Source organism: Rattus norvegicus, chromosome 19 (assembly GCF_021556685.1).
Source record: "Rattus norvegicus strain SHRSP/BbbUtx chromosome 19, alternate assembly SHRSP_T2T, whole genome shotgun sequence".
NCBI lineage: Eukaryota > Metazoa > Chordata > Mammalia > Rodentia > Muridae > Rattus > Rattus norvegicus.
Window position 1 is genome coordinate 60,933,020 of NC_141552.1, and position 20,572 is coordinate 60,953,591.

General features: G+C 45.0%; 1 protein-coding gene across 2 annotated transcripts in view; it reads left to right on the plus strand.

Annotated features, from left to right (window-relative positions):
• The window catches only part of Hsd17b2 (hydroxysteroid (17-beta) dehydrogenase 2), an 83,254-nt gene extending 78,822 nt beyond the window's left edge, over positions 1-4,432 (plus strand). For both annotated transcript variants that reach the window (XM_087595217.1, NM_024391.2), the window contains 1 exon segment: positions 4,009-4,432. In XM_087595217.1, the coding sequence (XP_087451343.1) occupies positions 4,009-4,349 (341 nt within the window). In that variant the 3' untranslated portion in view covers positions 4,350-4,432.
• The last annotated feature ends 16,140 nt before the right edge of the window (positions 4,433-20,572 follow it).

Genomic DNA, 20,572 nt, shown 5'->3' on the forward strand with positions numbered 1-20,572 from the left:
ATGGAATATCTCCAGGTTTTTCTTGTAATGAGAAAAACCCCAGCCACAGAGCTGATCTCAAGCAAAGATAGAATTTTGATGCGGGTTAGATGGACGGCGTGTTGCTCCACAGTGCTGAGAGAAGGATGGGTGATGTATGCCTGAAGTAATAGGTGATGGTTGACAAAAGGCTGGTGGCTTTGTCACCCAGAGGGGGAGGAGTGGGGGCTCTAGACAGTGTCTTCTCAAATGTGGTTAGTTCAGGAAGAGGTGGGAGAGATGAATCTGTAGGTAAGGCCATTTGATGCCAAGCCTGATGACCTAAGTGTTATCTATCTAAGATGGATGGGTGGATAAATGGATGAATGGATGAATGGATGATGGATGGATGGGTGAATGGATGGATAGATAGATAGATAGATAGAAAAATAAATAGATACCCAGAAACATAGACACATAGACAAATGAGCTCCACTCCATATACAACATTCAGATAGATAGATAGATAGATACATACATACATACATACACACACATATAGAAACATATATAGATAGATACATAGAAACATAGATACAAAGACAAATGATCCCTACCCCAAATACAACATTCAGATAGATAGATAGATAGATAGATAGATAGATACATACATACATACATACATACATACACACACATAGAAACATATATATAGATAGATACATAGAAACATAGATACATAGACAAACAATCCCTACCCCATATACAACATTCAGATAGATAGATAGATAGATAGATACATACATACATACATACATACACACACATAGAAACATATATATAGATAGATACATAGAAACATAGATACATAGACAAACAATCCCTACCCCATATACAACATTCAGATAGATAGATAGATAGATAGATACATACATACATACATACATACATACACACACATATAGAAACATATATAGATAGATACATAGAAACATAGATACAAAGACAAATGATCCCTACCCCATATACAACATTCAGATACATACATGCATACATACATACATACACACACATATAGAAACATATATAGATAGATACATAGAAACATAGATACAAAGACAAATGATCCCTACCCCAAATACAACATTCAGATAGATAGATAGATAGACAGACAGATGGATAGAAAGAAACATACATACATACACATGCATACATACTACATACACACATGCATACATATACACATAGATATATAGATACATAGGTCATCCTCATCCCCTATACAACATATAACATTCATATATATATATATACATATATATATATATATACACAGAGAGATATATACTGATACATGTAATTTTTAAAAGTCAATGAAAAAAAAGAAAAAGAAATCAGTGAAGCGAGGAGAGACAGAAATTCTCTAGCCTTTGATCAGGGGTTGGAGAGATACGTCAGAATAGACATGACAGGCAAGCAAGAGTGTTTCACAAGGTTCAACCTCCAGTTCAATTGCTGGGTAATTATTTCTCCACCTGCAGTGCTGTGCCTCACGAGGAGAAATAGGCCACTGGATGCTCGCTGCCATTCTCCCACTTTGCTGGACTTTGGGGGTTCAACACTTTGTACAGGCACTTCATACACTAGCCAATAAAGGAGCATCCCACAGTCAGCCAGCTAGCAGGACAGAGTGTGAGGGTCGATGCAAAAAGAAAGCTTACGTCTATGCTGTGAGTTTGTGCACTTCAGCGTTGCAGCAGCGAAACCTAGCAAGGGCTGACTGGCAGTGCTGTGAAGGTAAATGGCTGCCTGAAAGCTGTTCAAAGAAGTCTATCGCTCTGCTACAAACCACAGCTCAAATCTACAGCCCTTGACCAGGAAAATGCAGATTACAACTTCTTCTTGTTGTTGTTGTTGTTCCTTCTTGATAAAAGAAGATGTAGCCTTCTGTGTGCATAAGTACATGAGTAAGGAGGAATTACAGAGGGGCATGCAAAACTGTTAGTCACATCAAAGAAGACTGATTTTAAAAATGCTCACATCTCTTTACTCACAAAATAAGCAGGCATTGCTGCTATGTTTTAAAGCAAATATATTTTATTTAATTTCATGTAACAAGCAGGCATGTTAAGATGTATTTCTACCTAATCATGTCATTTACATAATAAAATTTAAACATGTATTGGAATTATATTAAAAACATATTTAATGTTTAAAATTACACACAGAAGAGATTGTAAGCTGCGTACTAAATTTTCAATACAGAAGAAGTAGGTACTGTTTGTATATTTAATAAGTTATATGTGCATGCTGTGTGTGTATTTACATATTTATGCACACAGAATAGATCATATATTAGATGCTATATTGTAGACATTATGTTTTACACACATAATTACCATCAGAAGACATGTGCTAGAATGCTCCATCAGCCACGTCTATAAGAGCTGCAAACGAAAACCCAAGACCAAGTTTCATTGTAATGTATCATATCTACATTTTGGGCAATATTTATACGATGTAAAGCTATACAATAAAGAGAATGGGCATATCACTTGTGAATACATCACACACATACACATTATACACAGAGACACACATGTATATCACACACATGTACACATTACATACACATTACACACAGAGAAACAGACACATACACCACACACAGAGACAGACACATACATCACATACACATTGCACACAGAGAGACATGCATATATCACACACACATATACATTACACATAGACACACACATACATCACACACATATACACATTACACACATAGAGACACACATACATCACATACACATTACACACAGAAACAGACACATATATACACCACACACACACACAGACACATATATACACGTTACACACACAGAAACACAAACATACACCACACACACAATGCACACACACATATACCACACATATACACTACACATAGAGAAACACACACATATACCACACATGCAGACTCACACAAACACCATACACACAAACACATACACATATACATACATACACCACACATACACACATACACATTACACACAGAGAGAAACACACAATACATTACACACGCAGAATCACACACAGTGAACACCACACACACATACACACACTACACACACAGACACCACATATATACTATACACACTGCACACAGAGAAACACACACATATGCCACACACAGCAAACACCACACACACACACACACACACACACACACACACACACACACACACTGTCGAGCAAAAAAACTGACACCAGAGAGTTAAGTGCTCAAAACAGACAGAATGAGTCTGCCCTTGTTAGCAAGGACAGTGGCACTTGAGAAGGGTCTAAGAGAGGACCGGGAAGAGAGCACTCCTCTCATTTTTGGACTGGCTGCTCACTAGCTGGGCTCTTCAGTTTGTGAAAATCCCAGCCAGCTGTCTTTATCCATATTTAGGCTTAAACGATTTATTTTGTGTGCGTGTGTGTGCCTGAGTGTTTGCAATGTGCACCCATGTATGTCTATGCCTGTGGAGATCAGGAGAGGGTGCCAGGTGCCCTGAAGATGGAGTCACAGGCAGTTGTGAGTCACCTTGTGTGTGTGCTGGGAACCAAAGGTCACGTGCAGAAGTAGGACGTGCTCTTAACCACTGGGTCATTTCTCCAGGGTCACGTGCAGGTTTGGAAATGCGAATCAGTGATGCTGTGAAGCATTCACTGTGAACCAAATACACAGAGCTGACCATTAGATGGCCGTTGGATGGCTCACTGGTGTGCGCTTCCCAGGTGTGCTCTCCCTCCGTCCCAGCATTCCTTAGTTGCCGGAAGTTCTTTGTGCAGGTCTGGGATCTGGTGAGCTCTCCCCCTCTACTCTGGCATGTCTAAGTGGTCATCCTTGAAAACATACATGCCGGCAACTTTATGCACACTCTGTAAAAAGGGGCTATAAATCTGAAAAAGTTCAAGGAGAGGTATACGGGAGGATGTAGAGGGAGGAAAGGGGGAGAGAGAAGCTGGTTCATGATCATCTGCCTCCCTTTCTTCCAGACATCGTAGGCTCACAGGACAGTTGGGATAAAATGGAGAAGGAGATCCTGGACCACTTTTCCAAAGAGATTCAGGAGAACTATGGACAGGAATATGTCCATACGCAGAAGCTCGCCCTCCCGGTCATGAGAGAGATGTCCAACCCGGATATCACCCCTGTGCTGCGGGACATCCAGCACGCCATTTGTGCCAAGAACCCCTCTTCCTTTTATTGCTCAGGGAGAATGACTTACCTGTGGATCTGCTTCGCGGCCTACTCCCCGATCAGCTTATTGGACTATATTTTGAAAAACTATTTTACTCCAAAACTCATGCCAAGAGCTTTAAGGACAGCAAGTTAGAAGAACAAGGCCCGGGTAGGGTGGGAAATGCCACATGCTTAGGATGAAAGGGAAACCTCTTATTAAACTAACTTTCTACCTCAGATTCTTGTTTTGAAACCTGTCTGTTCCCTGTGACTTGGTGGGAAGAGGACTGGAGGGTAACAGGGAGCACAATGGAGAGAAGCACAACTGAAACATTGTTCCTTCAGAAGCACCAATCAGAGACAGGCTTTCCTCTCAGATGCCGCTCGCAGGTAGTTCTAGACCACTTCCGGACAGTTACTATACTGACAAACCGAGCCCAGGAAGTTTTCCCTTTCCCAGCATAAATATACATTTGTATGTATGTATATATTATATATGCATTATATATGCATACACATATGTGCGTATGCACATATATGTATGTGTTTATATCGTACTGAATTCTATTAAGGGTGTACTAGTATTATGTCTCAACAAATCAAAGTGTCTACCCAATTTGATCATTTCTTCTTACTCAAAGACACTGACAACTACTCCAGTCCTTAGCAAATGTAACCTTTCTGGTACTGGCTAGTTTTGCCATGTGCTGCTGGCCTCCGGGCAGGGTGGGTGGCAACTTAAAGTTGGGGTTTCAGTGGCAGTTCATTTTTATTTGTTTTTACTCTGAGATAGGTCTCATGCAGCCCTGGCTGGCCTCAGAAATCACTGTGTAGCCAAGGAAGCAAGAATGGCTTCAAACTCCTTATCTTTCAGCTGATACCTCCCACATGCTCTGCTTGAAGTGTGTGTGTGTGTGTGTGTGTGTGTGTGTGAGAGAGAGAGAGAGAGAGAGAGAGAGAGAGAGTCAGACAGACAGACACAGACATAGACACAGAGAGACAGAGACAGAGACAGAAACAGAGACAGAGACTCAGAGACAGGAGAGACAGAGACACAGAGACAGAGAGGAGAGACAGAGACACAGAGACAGAGAGGAGAGACAGAGACACAGAGACAGAGAGGAGAGACAGAGACAGAAAGGAGAGACAGAGGAGACAGAGAGACAGACAGAGGAGAGAGAGAGAGAGGAGAGACAGAGGAGATAGAGAGACAGAGACAGAGGAGACAGAGAGATAGAGAGGAGGAGGAGGAGAGAGAGAGAGAGGAGAGACAGAGAGGAGAGACAGAGGAGATAGAGGAACAGACAGAGAGCATGTGTGTGCACAGGTGAATGGTGGCTGGAAGAACATATCCAGGGTCCTGCTGTAACACCTTCTGCTTTATTCCCTTGAGGAAGGTCTCTCGGTGAACCTGGACCTCCCCGGGGGAGGTCACTGAAGCATTTTATGTGGACTCTAGGACCTAAACACATGTCCCCATACTTGTGCAGAGAGCCCTGTTGGCCGTGGAGGTATCGCTCCAGCTCCTGCCATCTAGCGGAATAAAACAACGTTCCTGTTTGTGCCAAGGCTTGCCTCTGCTTTCCGTGGCAGAGCCCTCTACGACATTTTACTCATTGGAAAACTGCTTTCCCGATTGGAGTCTATCCTGCCTGTCTCTGTCACTGTGTTTGCCTTTTCTTCACCATTTCACTGTGGTCACAGCATCCTGGTCAGGAGGAAGAGCTGCCGAGAGAAGCCACTACTTCTGTTTAATCCACAAAAAGCAAATTCTTACTGGGTATAAATGTTTACCATGCGAGAGGGTAGCGACTCAGAGGGGTCCTCAGAATCCTTTCCTAAGCAAGCCTTCTTGCTGTCCTGCCATGTCTTCGGTGACTTCCCCCGGGGAGTCTCAGATAGCTCAGTCATCAACCAGACTTGGAGTCGGCCTCTCGTAGCTCCTCCCCATGCTCCCTTGACCTCATCGCTTGAATCACAAATGTTCTTGAGGAGATCTAGAACAGTGACTCCTTCCCAGAAAGTGCCAGAGAACCTCCATTTATAACGGTTGTAGCCTCAAGATATATTATTTTGAGATAGTCTTTTTAAAAAGGTTTATTTATTTATTATATAAGTACACTGTCTTCAGACACACCAGAAGAGGACATCAAATCTGATTACAGATGGTTGCGAGCCACCATGTGGTTGCTCCGATTTGAACTCAGGACCTCTGGAAGAGCAGTCAGTGCTCTTAACCACTGAGCCGTGAGAGAGAGAGTCTTGTTTTGTGATCCAGGCTGATTTTCAATTCCAAAGCTCACGTGATCCTCTTGCCTCAGACTGCCGAGTAGCTGGGACTATGGCTAGCCACCACCGTGCCTTCTCCTCAAATGTATTCATTAAACCACAACTCCCATATCAAAATTACTCAGAATTACTCTTTAATCTAGGAACTGCGGGATGCTTGGTGTGTTGGCATCAAAACAACTTAATCTCTTTGCATAACTGTCTGGGCCTCTGAGGTGACCAGGCATAAGTCAGTGAGCAGTAACATCTTGAAAAAAAGTCTTTTATTTGCTGTAAATAGACCAATTTATTAATTTATTAATTTACTATTTTATTTTATTTTATTTTATTTTTGGGTTCTTTTTTTCGGAGCTGGGGACCGAACCCAGGGCCTTGCGCTTCCTAGGTAAGCGCTCTACCACTGAGCTAAATCCCCAGCCCCCAGTTTACTATTTTATTATTAGTTAATTAATTAATTTTGCTGATTCCCACAATAGACCTTCAAGTTTCAGTCAGTCACTGGAGGTCTGGACTTCTGGATCAGAGCTGACTGGGTATCTGTGGAAATGGCACTGTGTCTAACATGCTTAGCTACTCTGACCTGGAACTTCTGGCAGCTTACTTATCATGTTTCAAAGTGTAGAGACGAGTGAAGGGAGAGTGCGAGCTATCATCTCGGGAAGACCAGCAAGCTGCTTGTGGCTTTGTGACCTGTTTTTTCTAGGATCCATTTGAGCTATGGGGGAATTTCCCTGGGAGGTTGACAGAGAGATGTTTCTTTAGTTACAGTCGTTGTTCCTCCTTTTCTTTTAGTAACAGACTGTGCCATCGCTGGGCCCATCTCACCTTTCTCTTTCCCACTACCCTGTGCTCTCCCCCCTGGTGGCCTGAGGTGAGAGACTTCAGTACAGAGAGGGCTCTAAGTTGAAACATTCTATGTTTTGGCCTGGGTATGTTTTCATTGTTGAAAAGAAAAATGGGCCTGACTCAAAAAAAAGGTGTGGACAATAAATGCCACTGCACTGTTATGCTGGATGAACTCATGCATGCATGTGCACACACACACACACACACACACACACACACACACACACACACACACGTGAAAATAGAACTATAGGGCTGCCTAGCATCATCTTCACCTCCCTGTTTGAAGGTCATGACCTAGATGTGAGAATGGATGGATTCTGTCTTTCCATCCATTCTGTTAGTCTGTGTCTTTTTACAGGGAATTGAGACAAGTGATATTGAGATCCATTAATGGCCAATGATTGTTGATTCCTGTTATGTTGTTGTTGTTGTTGTTGTTGTTGTTGTTGTTGTTGTTGGGGGTAATGTGTTTGTGTGTGCATGTGTGCGCACGTGCGTGTGTGTGTGTGTGCACGCATCCCTTCTTTCGGTTTGGCTGGTGTGAGATAATTTATTTCCTACGTTTTCGATGTAGTTAACCTTCTTGGGTTGGAGTTTTCCCTTATAGGTCCCTCTGTAGGGCTAGATTTGTGGATATATTGTTTAAATTTGATTTTATCACAGAATATCTTATTTTTTCCATTTACAGTGATGAAAAGTTTTGCTGGGTATAAAAGTCTGGGCTGGCATCTGTGGTCTCTTAGAAGTCAGGCGTAATTCAAATAGATCGGCCTTTATATGTTAGTTGGTATTTCTCCCTTGTTGTTCTTAATATTCTTCTTTGTTCTGTATTTTAGCATTTTGATTATTATGTGGTGAGGGCCCTTTTGTTTTTGGTTCAATATATTTGGTGTTCAGTGTGCTTCTGGTACCTTTATAGGCATCCCCTTCTTTAGGTTAAGAAAATTTTCTTCTGTGATCTGTTTGAAAATATTTTCTGGACCTCTGAGCTGGGGATCTTCTTCTTCTATTCCTGTATTCTTAGGTTTGGCCTTTTCACAGTGACCCAGATTTCCTGGATTTTTCATGTTAGGAATCTTTTTAGATTTAACATTTTCTTTGACCGATGTATCCATTTCTTTTATCATATGGTCAATGCCGGAGATTCTCTCTCCCACTTCTTGTATCCTGTTGGTGGAGCTTGCATTTCTAGTTCCTGTTTAAATTCCTGAATGTTTTATTTCCAGGATTCCTTCGGTTTGTGTTTTCTTTATCGCTTCTGTTTCGTTTGCAGGTCTTGAACAGTTTTATTCGTTTCTTCCAACTGTTTGTGTCCCCCCCCCTTTCTTTGTGGGATCTATTTCCTCTTTGAAGACCTCTGCCATCTTCATATAGTTGACTTTATATAGTCTTTGTCTTGCACTTCAGCTGCACTGAGGTATTTAGGGCCTGTTATGGTGGAATAGCTGAACTCTAGAGGAGACGTAGTCCTGTATGTTATTGATAATGTTCTTAATCTGGCGTTCAGGCATCTGGGTTTGGGGTGGTGACAGATCTTGGTGCTTATTTCTGGGTTTGTCTTTGATGGGAGTGTATCTTGCTCCTTGGTTTCTGTTTCCTGTCTGGATTTTCAGAGTGTGCTGCCTTTTTTTTTTTTTTTTTTAATTGACCTGCTCTGCTGGTGTGGTGCCTGATGGTGTTGGAGGCTGAGATGCAGAGACCATCGAGAAAGGGAGGCCAGGAGGGGACTGCTCTGAGGGAGCCACAGGAGACATGGGTGTGTGTGGGGGGGGGGAGGTGGCCATGGTTGCTGTTCTGTTGCAGTGCTAGGGAGGGGCCTCAGGGATTGGGTCTGGGGGAACAGAGGGAGCACCCAGCGATTTCAAAAGTCCGTTTCTGACACTCAGACTTTTATCTTCATAAGCTCTCAGGGTAAATAGCTCTAAGAAAGATACATTTTCTGAAAGATAAAGTCCTGTGCACGAGAGTGAGGGTAGGTGAATTTCACCTTATACATCATCCTAGCAGTTTCTCCCCTTCCCTCCTTTCCTTCCCCTCCCCTCCCTTTCTTTCTCCTCCCCTTCCTTCTCTCTCTTCTCCTTTCCTCTCTTCTATCTTGTTCGCCTCCTCTTTTTACTCCTCCCCATAGTCCCCCCTCCCATGTTGGCACAAGGTAATGGGGCCATAGGCAGTCCCTAGATTCTTTTCTCCTTTCTCCGCCTACTTGTTTTTATTGGGAAAATATCTCCGTAATAAGCTCTCTGAGGCATGTAATAGGTTCAATTGAGATTGAAGCTTGGTCTAAGCAGGTTGGAGAACGGGAAGGAGTAGAGTGTTCGAGGGAGCCTCATGGAGGCTCTCAGGGGGACAGACAGAACTGAGAGGCCCCTGCAGGCTTTCCTCACTGAGGGCAGAGCACCTTACGACACTCACTGAGCTTTGCTCCTGTTGTTTTGAATCCCAGTTGGCACTGCTCCAAGCTGGATTGATGGCAAAATAGCAGAGCAGCATGGTGTAGATACTGTGGCGTTAAACAACGTTGCGAGCCAATGTGTCTTCTGCTAGTGCCTGCGTTGAAATCAAACCTTCTAGGAGGTGAGGAGGTGGGGCCTTCTGTAGGTGAGGTAGCGCGCATGCGTGCATGCGTGCTTGCTTGCGCCCACCACTCGGCCTACAAAGGTGAAGAAACAGACAGACACCCACATAACCGGAAGCAGGACCTGGCAACTGGACTTTGGACTTCCCTCGCCTCCAGAATGGGGAGAGATAAAGAACTGTTTAAGCCAGCCCACCTGTGATCTGTCATAGCAGTTGAAAACTGAGCTGGGAGCTGTGGTTTAAAAGTGGGATGGCCTTAAGCAAGTTCTTAGGGTACTTTAAAAAATAAAACAAAACAATAACCAAAAGAAAAACAGCAACCTACAAACACAGGGTCAACAACAAGTGATAATCTCACTGAATTCTCCCAAGGATTAAAAGCGAAGGTGTTAGCCAGCACCCACATGCAATAGAGGTGGGAGTGAAGCCAGCTCTTCTGTCCTGTATCTGACTAAGAAGGAGTCACCCCGGGGAGTCCTTTCTAGTCTGAGGTGGCACAGAGGGAAGAGGAGTTCATGTCCCTGGGTCTCCAGCGAGAACTTCAGAATTTCCTTGACCCAAAATAGCAGCTGTGGTTGTGATTGGCCTAGGCTCCTCTGTTGCTGCCAATTAGCCACAATTGGGATTGGCTAATATTCTTCTGCTGCTCATTGGCTAACACTTCCCCTACAGTGCACTGAGGGCTTTGTCATAAATACACCGTGAAACTCACACCCATGACCCCTGACAAAAGTCCCCATCGCCTCATTTATTTTTCCTATATGGACAAACAAGGAAGTTGACAGGTCTCCTTCTGATTAAATATCTTCTGTCTTTGGTTTGGAGACTGAACTCACAGCGATTCTCCCTCCTCAGCCTCCTGAGTTTTTGTTTTGACAGCAACAACGTCTTCAGACGTAGGCATTGGAATTGTAGTGCCAGGTAAGTGTCGTGATACCCCTTCCCCCAAAACAGACAGGAGCTGATCTGATGCAACTTACAGCAGGGTCTTTACTCTTCTATTGGCTGGAACTAGCTTGCCCTCCCCCCTTGCCCCCCACAATGCACCACTGTCACACAGGATGGTTTTGGTAGTGGGGGAGCCCTGAATATCTGTCAGTTCAACGGTTTATAGTAAACAGCAAGCAGGGAGTACTGTGTGCAAGCATCTAATTGGAAAACTGCTGTGGACTTTAACATAATTGGCTAGTGCTGGGAGTCAATCATGATTTTAATTTCTGCTTCTCTCTGTATTGGTGGTTATTAGGCAGGGGGCAGGCTTGTAACCTGGAGATGCAGGTTTGTTAGGGGAATAACCTGGAGACAATGGTCTTGTTGAGGGTGTAACCTGGAAATACTGGTCTTGCTGGGGATTAACCTAGAGACTGCAGCTAGGCTCAGATTTTGTTGGGGGGCAACTTGGAAACGAATGCTAGGTACCAGCCTGTTAGTTTAGCCAAGCTCAAAATTAGGTCAGGTTCTCTCAAATGGAGTCTGAACTTGAAAGATTTGGCCTCTCAGAATCTCCCACTGGGTCTCTCCTAACTGCCTTCTCTCTATTTATTTATTTTACAGTTCTAAAGATTAAGCTCGGGGACTTGGCATGTGCTAGACAAGTATCCTACCACCGGGCAGCATTCCCAACCCCCGTGCTAGGGGTTCTGCCAAGCAATTCAACTGCACTTAGCAATTCTGTCCTTAGAGCCGTCGCACGGAGTACTCGCCGTTACCAGCTCCACATTTAGATAAGACATAGGGCGTCGAAAGCTGACGGACCCTAAGTCATATGTGCACTGCGTGCGTAGTAGGGTTGAGCTGTCGGGATATTTAGTCAGTGTCAGATTGTAAAGGGATTTACAATGTGCTGCTTAACTTCTCCGTGGAGCCAGTCTCCTGGGGTTGGCATAGTTCTGACATGGATGAGTTGTGAGGTCCGGAGGTGTGTGTGTACAGTTATAATGTCAAATAACTTAAGGCTATGTGAGTACTGAGAACTTACCTGATATAGTGGAATATACCGTCAAGTAATACACACCAAGCCCCTGACACATAGATATAAAGTAACCTCTGGTTAGTATCATTCCAAATAGTTAATTATGGGAGGGATTTAAAAAGGTGCTGAGTTGTGAAGAAGGTTCCAGACTTCTTTGGGGGGGCGTTTTGGGGGTTGTTGCGGTAAATATAAAAAAAAAATCTGAACCTTTTATTCCCAAGCTGGTGCCAGCACCCGTTGGGCCACATGGCACTGCGGGGTACTTTTATCTCAGCGGCTCCACGCTGCCCCCAAGTACTCTCAGACTCAGGTCATCTGAGAGTCGTTCCTGCCATGCTGGTCCTTAGAGTTAGTTCCAACATTGGAGGGCCATATAGAACTAACCATAATTTATCTCTGGTTAGTATCTCTCCCGGTGGCAGCTACCCGGTGAAATCAGGACTCAATAAGCTGTAATTTATCAATCAGATTTATGTGTTAAATTCTCAATCCACAATATATCCACACAATAAACTCACAACCAATTGATAAAGATATAAACCGCTCACCTAGATAAGATAAATTGACCTATAGAAATCCAATATACATAACTACCCAGGGCCATTCAAGATCACCCAGATCTGGGCCATCCTTCTCCATCTCCATCTTGATTCTCCCACTTTCCCTTCTCTCGCCTTACAAAACCTTTGTCCCCGCCTTACTTTTTTACTGTCCAATCATGGCCGTGACCTAACTTGTGCCAGCTTTCACCTGCATATAGACATCGACCTACAGGGGGTGGTACCTTCTTTCCTTATAAGATGTTGGTAGGGTTCCACAGGGTCACTCAGCTTTCTCTGACTTTGAAACGCAACATGCTCAGACTGCTCACTAGTGGACAAGCAGGTGATCCCAGCAGACCACTGATAACACACAGGCATCCCTACTACAAGGATGGCTTCCAGGCAGATGGGGAGCCTTGGATGAGCTGCAGTTTGCAAACCTGCAAAGGTCCCACTCCCAGTCCTTTCTTTTCTCTGGACTGAAGGCATGAGACGGGGGAGCTATGGTTTCTACGCCCCCTCGCTTCAACACTGTCAGGGACTGACTTTCGGAAAATGCTAAAAACCTTGTGCAAACATGCAGTCCGCATGCATCGATGTATTATTGAACTCACGGGTGAAAGAACCAGGGGGATGGCGAGGTGGGCTCGGAGAGGGCAGGAACAATTGGCATTCGAGATACAGTGCTCTCCACTAAGAAGAATGCTAGAACTGGGCTGCTAAGCCAAAGGCTGTAGAATTAATCACGGTCACGGGGAACATCACTTATGATCTTTGGGGCTGTGTTCTCTGTTTCCACTAGAAATCCCTTGTACCCACTGAGTGAAAAAACAACTGTGCTCTCTGTTTTCTCCAATTCAATGCCTCCCTTGACAGAAGCTGGGCCATTTGTAAGTTAAGTTGTAATGGGCAAAAAGCTGTGGTCTTTTCATGGGCTTTTTAGACATTGTCAGGGCATGCTAAAACACCTTGGATTTTTTTTTTTTTACACATTGTTCCAAGTTCTGGATGATTGTTTTTGTAATGACAATTAGGGTTGGGGCTACTGAGCAAATTCTTCCACCAAGCGGAGATAGGACCTAAACTCTCTCTCACCCTCTAACTCCACATAGCTTCTTCCGGTTGGTGTAAACCTGTGTTGGAGACATAACTAATCTGTCCCCTGGCCTTTGGCAACAGCAGTGAGATAGGTAGGGCACCAGGCAGCTTCTCCCACAACTGACTCATGACACAATGCCACCGACTCATTCAGGGCACCCTCCAGCTGAGCCATGAGGAAACTCTGAAGAATCATGATCTCTCAATGGAGAAAGGGGGCCAAAGGAAGGGTCCATGTTTCCATCATGGAGTGGATGTCACTTGCTTTTCCAAGTTTGGATTTCAGAGGACAGGCTACAGGGCTCAGAGCTCTCCACCTCATGCGATGGGTTATTAAGCACAGTGGGCATAGACACCATTCCATGTTAAGTGGGTGGGGTGCTGGGAAGGGGATGGATGCCTTCTTAGCTACACCAGCTGTCAGTGGCCTACATAGACCAAATGAACGGTCTGCCACACCATCAATAGATAAATGATAGTCTAGAGAAATGGGAAAATTTAGAAGTCAGGAGGAGAAGAACCATCCCTTCCCTTGGCCTAAGTCATGTGCTTACACACTGTGTGCTAGGTTTCATTACAGAGTTTGGGCAGCTGTCAGGAAGTCTCTTTCCCAGAAGGCCTCTCTGGACACTACACACAAGAACGCATTTCCCGTATAGACGAGGCCATCTGCAGGAAGGGAGGAACGGCTGCGGGCTGCCAATGCCCTCCGTTGAAATGTTCTTCCTCATAGTTATGCAGTGTTCGAGTTGTCAAGATTTCTTGTTTGGAAATTACACTCGACATTCATATTTCCTCAGAAAATTGGGAGGAAGATGGCTCATTAGTGTTTCAAATAATCTAAAAGAACAGTAATTCTGTTCCATCACGGGCCTTTCTTTCTTGTCCTTGGTGAAGTGATGAAAAGGGACGTGATGTCCCCCTTCTCGGGACAGCTGTGAATGGAGAGTTGAAGAAAAGGGTCGGAGTGAGGCGCTAATGCACAGTGCTGTGTGTGAGGGGTGGGGGCAGGGGTGTCTCGACCCTTCTCCTCATGGCCAGTGTTTGCTTTCCATCACTGGGGATCTAATATCTGAGATGAGACACCCTCACTTAGTCAGACTATGGATCGACACCACTGAGTGAGAAGCTGAGGGAGTGGGGGGGGGGCAAAACAAAAGAGACAGGCTGACACCTCAGAAAGATACAGAAAGATATAGTTGTATCTGTAGATCCAGTGGCTATCCATGGCTGAAAATATCCAGGAAAACATGTAGACTATTTCCTTGACACTGTGGCCTAATAATGGCACAGCGTAACTTCTCTGGCCTTTGTATCCTTACAGCAGGAGGTATACTAACTCAGCTAGACACAGTGAGGTGCACACACAGTGTGCAAAACAAATGAATGAATGAGTAAGCAAACAAGCAAACAAACAAGGTGCTTGAGAAGTGCTGTTATGTATGGGAGATTGGGGCCAACACAACTGTAGGCTCTTAAGGATTAATAGCCACCAGGCCAGTGAAAATTGGAGAATGTCAATAGAGAAAAACAGAGCTAAAAAGATACACCCTATCAACACCAATTAAAGAAAGCTGGTACACTGTCTGGGTCTTGCTATCCCTGCAGGTTCATGTGTTTAAAGGCTTTCCAGCTTGGTGCTATTGAAGGGTGGGGGAAGCTATGACGTGTGCTCTAATAAATACACACCACCCCTCCCTGGTTCAGGGAACACCGTGGAAAAGGATATGGGGAGAGTGTAAGAGCCTGAAGTCAGGAAGGAACTGAGATACAATGTTTCCTGGATAGGATGGCTGCATTTGTGGGCTCTATGCAGCTAAGGTTGACGCACAAGGCCGGCACAAGACCAAGCCAGGTGGGAAACATTGTAGCACAGTAGTGTGAGAGGCTCATGAACTCTCACCCCCAGCTGGAGTTCTAGACAATTCACGGCTACAGAGCAAGGGTGAGCTTATTTCTTTAAGGGTGTGGCCATGCCTCGGTGGGTGGCCCACCACTTCTGCTTGGGTGGGCAGCACAAATTGCACTGGGTGACTTATAAAACATAACAGGACATAAAGTTGGGAGGGAGACAGTTCTGGGAGGAGTAGTGTGTGGATATGACTGAAACATATTGCATTCATGTATGACCTCAGAGAACTAAAACATATTATATTATAAAAGAAGTTTGCCCTAGGGGCTGGAGAGATGGCTCAGTGGTTAAGAGCACTGACTGCTCTTCCAGAGGTCCTGAGTTCAATTCCCAGCAACCACATGGTGGCTCACAACCATCTGTAATGGGATCCGATGTCCTCTTCTGGTGTGTCTGAAGACAGCTGCAGTGTACTCATATAAATAAAAATAAATAAATCTATTTAAAAAAAAGAAGTTTGCCCTAGTGGTAGGTCTTGGGCCAACAAGAGAAGCCCTTAAGGTGTGTGTGCGTGTGTGTGTGTGTGTGTGTGTGTGTGTGTGTGTGCACACTGTAGGAGGCACACTCCCACCCTTTCTCTTCTTCCCAGTCACAGGGCTGCTGGTTTCCCCCCCGCCCCCCGACAGACATCCCCCACCCCCACCCCATGTGTTGCTTATCTCAGGTTCAAAGCAATGAGGCCAACTGTTTATTGATCGGAAGCTCCCAAACTATGATCCCAAACAGTAATTTCTGTTTTATAAGTTGATTGTTTCAGGTGTTTGTTATACTCCAGGAAAATATGACTCATACAGTTGGTACACGGTATGTCAGAACCAGGAGAGTCAGCCCTAAGGTTGGAGACATTGTTTCCTAATTTCGTTATTGTGTTCATATATTTTTTATCCCACACACCCTGATAAGAATGTAAAATGTGTTTGTTCTGAAACTCCTGGCTGCTCCTCTATTTCAGTCTGACCAGGGCACACATGCCAAGTCAGGACCTGGCTGTTTCCTTAGCCCATGTGACCCTGAGACAGGAAGGAACCAACTTTTGATTCCCCATAGCATTGCTAGCTCCTTTTACCATACAAGTATTTGTTTTGAGACAGAGTCTTGTTATGGAGCCCAGGCTGGCCTCAAACTTGCTATCCTCCTGCCTCAGCATCCTGACTGCTGGGATTTCAGTGTGGACTATCACACTCAGATCAACGAGTTTCTCTGTCTGTCTCTTCCTTTCTTTTGTTCTACCTAAGAGTTAACTTTATATTAAATTGTGTAGGTAGGTGTTAAGTATTTGAGTGTAGATACCCACAGTGGCCAGAAGAGGGCGTCGGATCTCTTGGATCTTGAGTTGCAAGCAGTGGTGAGCAGCCAGGCACCAAAAGGGTCTTTTCTACAAGACCACAGTTCCTGCTCTTCACTGCCGAGCTATTGCTGCAAATCCAACAGGATTTTCCTTGAGCATTTACCTTGTGTGAGCCGAGAACAGGAACTCTAGGAGCCCAGTAACCCGTTCCTTACTTTAGCTGTTTCAGCAAGAAGTTGGAGGAGGACCAGACCTTCGCACAACATTCCACCCACCAACCCGGCCACCGCTGGTGCTTCTGCAATGAACAGGAAACACTCGCACTGACCAGGACCTGTAAGAGAGCTAACAGGTCTCCACGAATGACCGCGACCTTTCAGGATGCCAGGGAGGCTCTGACCCAGATATCCTCTATGCTTAGACATACTAGAAGTGACTACGGCCTGAATCTGAGGAACCAGGCTCCATTCAGCCCAGACTAGGATGTTAGCACCAGGTCTGCGGGCGCTAGACCACAAGGGGGAGCCAGTGTTCTCAGGTGAGGAGCAAGGTCAGGATCGCGAGCACTTGGTTTTGAAATACCAGAGTGTTCGTGTGGACAGGCAGGAGAAAGTGAGGGTGCGCCTGGCCCTTAGGAGGGAGGGTTGGGACCTATGGAACAGAAGCTGTGACTTATTTCACGTGATTTCACTGTATTTCACAGAGCACTGAGTGATGGGTAACCTTGAAAGCCAGCTCATTCCTTTCTTTGCCATGAAGAGACACCTACCTGTACAGTGATTGACTCTGCTCTGGCCGTCTTGGTCTCTGAGATTCTGTCTGTCTCACAGATTCCAAATCCAGTCAAATCCAGAGTTCCTTCCTATTCTCCCCACATTCCAACACAGCCCCAAGCCTCTGTAGTTCCTATTAGAAATTAGTAAAAGGGGGTTCACTGGAGGGCACAGTTCCAAGGATGCCTGGCTTGGTAAGGAGTTTAGACTGGGGTCAGGCTCTCCTTAGCCTTCGTGAAGAGACTGAATGTAGGGGAGGAGTTGGCTTATAAAGCAGGAAGATGAGGGGACTTGGCTGCCTAACATTGAACTTGTGTGTGTGTGTGTGTGTGTGTATGTGTGTGTATGTGTGTGTGTATGTGTGTGTATGTGTGTGCATGTGTGTGTATGTGTGTGCATGTGTGTGTATGTGTGTGTGTGTATGTGTGTATGTGTGTGTATGTGTATGTATGTGTGTATGTGTGTGCATGTGTGTGTATGTGTGTATGTGTGTGTATGTGTGTGCATGTGTATGTGTGTGTGTATGTGTGTGCATGTGTATGTGTGTATGTGTGTGCATGTGTATGTGTGTGCATGTGTATGTATGTGTGTATGTGTGTGCATGTGTGTGTATTATATGTGTGTGTATGTATGTGCATGTGTGTATGTGTGTGCATGTGTGTGTGTGTATATGTGTGTGTGTGTGTGTGTGTGTGTGTGTGTGTCAATGAGGGTGCTGAGGGTACTTGGAAGAGAATGGGGGACAAGAGACGCCAAGAAGGACCCCAAGACAAGAGTCTGATCAAGGCAACAATTTTATTTTTTCCCAAGGCTGAATTTATACCATAACATGGGTAACAGAGGGAGGGGGAAGTGTGAAACATTTACACAGGCCAAGGACACAGTGTTCGTGTGGTCAGGGAATCGGCTGATGTTGACAGGATGTTAGAAAGGTCACAGGTTTGTCATATCTATTAGTCAGCAGGATGTTGGTTTCTCAGAAAGGTCACAGGTCATCACATTGGGCATCTTGACGTCAGATGTATTTCTCAGCAAGGTCAGAGCTCTGTCATATCATTATTCATCCTGACCACCAGGTTTGTATTAGTCTTCTGCAGCTGGCTGGGGATTCTCCATAAACCCAGTCACACTTAACGCTAACCATAATAATAACATCAATAATGGAGGGCTTCAAGGGCATCACTTCCAACATGTGTGTGTGTGTGTGTGTGTGTGTGTGTATGTATGTGTGTGTGTGTGTGTGTGTGTGTGTGTGTGTGTGTATCATCTGAGTGCACCAGAAGAGCTAGGGAGCTAGGGTCACAGGCAGTTGTGAGTTGCCCGATGAGGGTGCTGGGAACTGAACTCTGGTCTTCAGCAATAACAGCAAGCACTCAACTCCTGAGCCCTTTCCTAGGCCCATTAGCATCATGTCCTTTAGAGGCTGAGTAGTACAGAATGCTAAAGGGCTGGGGTGAGCTGGTTGTATTGTGTTGGCCACAATAGTAAAAACATGAAGAATAGCTCTAGCCCAGGGTAATACAAATCTGCAGGCATTTTCATTTTCTGTAACCAGTAAGTTTGCCTAAAATAAATGAAGCTGATGATCCAAGTGTTATTTGAGGGTGCAGGGCAACCCGGATGGTCAGACCTTGATGATGGCATGCTAGGATTTCCACGTGTCTACCGAGCACCACAGGCTGGGTGGATGGAAGAGTGAAAATATGACTGCTTGGGTTTGGAGGCTGAAAGACCAAGGTGAAGGAGTCAAAGGTTTGTTTTCTTCTATGATCGTTCTTGTGCACTTAAAAAATATTACTGCATATGCTGTGTGTGTGTGTGTGTGTGAGAGAGAGAGAGAGAGAGAGAGAGAGAGAGAGCAGGAGTATGTAGGTCACAGAATATCTATAGAGGTCAGAGGATTGCTTTCAGGTGTCGGTTCTCTCTTTCCACTGTGCAGATCCTACAGATCGCACCTGAGTGGCCAGGCGTCAAGCACCTTTACCCACTGAGCCATCCCTCTGGCCTTCTGTTTGCTTTTTTGTTTCTGGTGGCTGGATCCCAGACCTTGCATGGCAAGACAAATGTTCTGATACTGTGCTACCTCCCCAGCCCATCTCACCAATACAGGGTAGAAACTTTTCCTACCTCCGTCTCATCTGGCCTTTCCTGTGTGTTCAGACGTCCTCTCTTAAAGTAACGATGCCATTCACGCTGTGTTGCTACCCACCCTATTAACCTTAGTGACCTCTCCAGAGACATCACTGTAAGAAGGGGTCACATTCTGAGGAGTTGCTAACTGGGCTTCCGGATACGGGGCAGCAATGAGAAACTATCAGTAGTGTCTACCAAAGCTAAAAAGGACCACGTTTTAAATGGTAGTTCCACCTTTAGGTGTAGGCTGGAGAAAAATGCATGCCTATGGGTGCCTAAGACATCCTATGATAGTCACAGTGACAGGGACGTGACTCTGCTCTGAGAACTCAAATGCCCATGCACAGGCTGGGGAATACTCTATGAGGCAAAGGAATCAATGGCGGTCCTGCAACGCAGAACACACAGGAGTTACACAAAAGCAACCGTGGATGAAAGGAGTCATTTTTGTCCCCCAAAGACAAAATGTTACAGAGGGAGATGTGGAGCATGGGCAGATAACAGCTAGGGAAAGAGAAAGGAGCCACTAATGTGAAGCCTCAGACTACTTAGCCTGGTGCATCATGGGGCTGAAGGTGCAGAGTAGACCCCGGAATATAAGGAAGCTTTCATGATATAGGCAAGGGTCGTGTGGTGGAAGGCTTGAAAGTCATGCCAGAGAGTCAGACAACCCAGGAGCGTTGGTCTTCTTGAGGTTTGAACCCCAGGCTTTGCATGTGACATGTATGTGCTCTCTCCTAAGCATCCATGTGCTCTCTGCTAAACTGTGCCCTCAGAGTCAAGAGACCTCAGAAGAAGAAAACAGAACATTCAACCTCGGCCTCAGCGGTTGGGGTAGAATCATCTCTCACTACCCACCGGGGGTCCCAGGACCTCCATAGATAACAAACTCTGCCAGCTAACGCCTGTGAAACGCTGTGTAACAAGCAGTCACACAGTTTAGC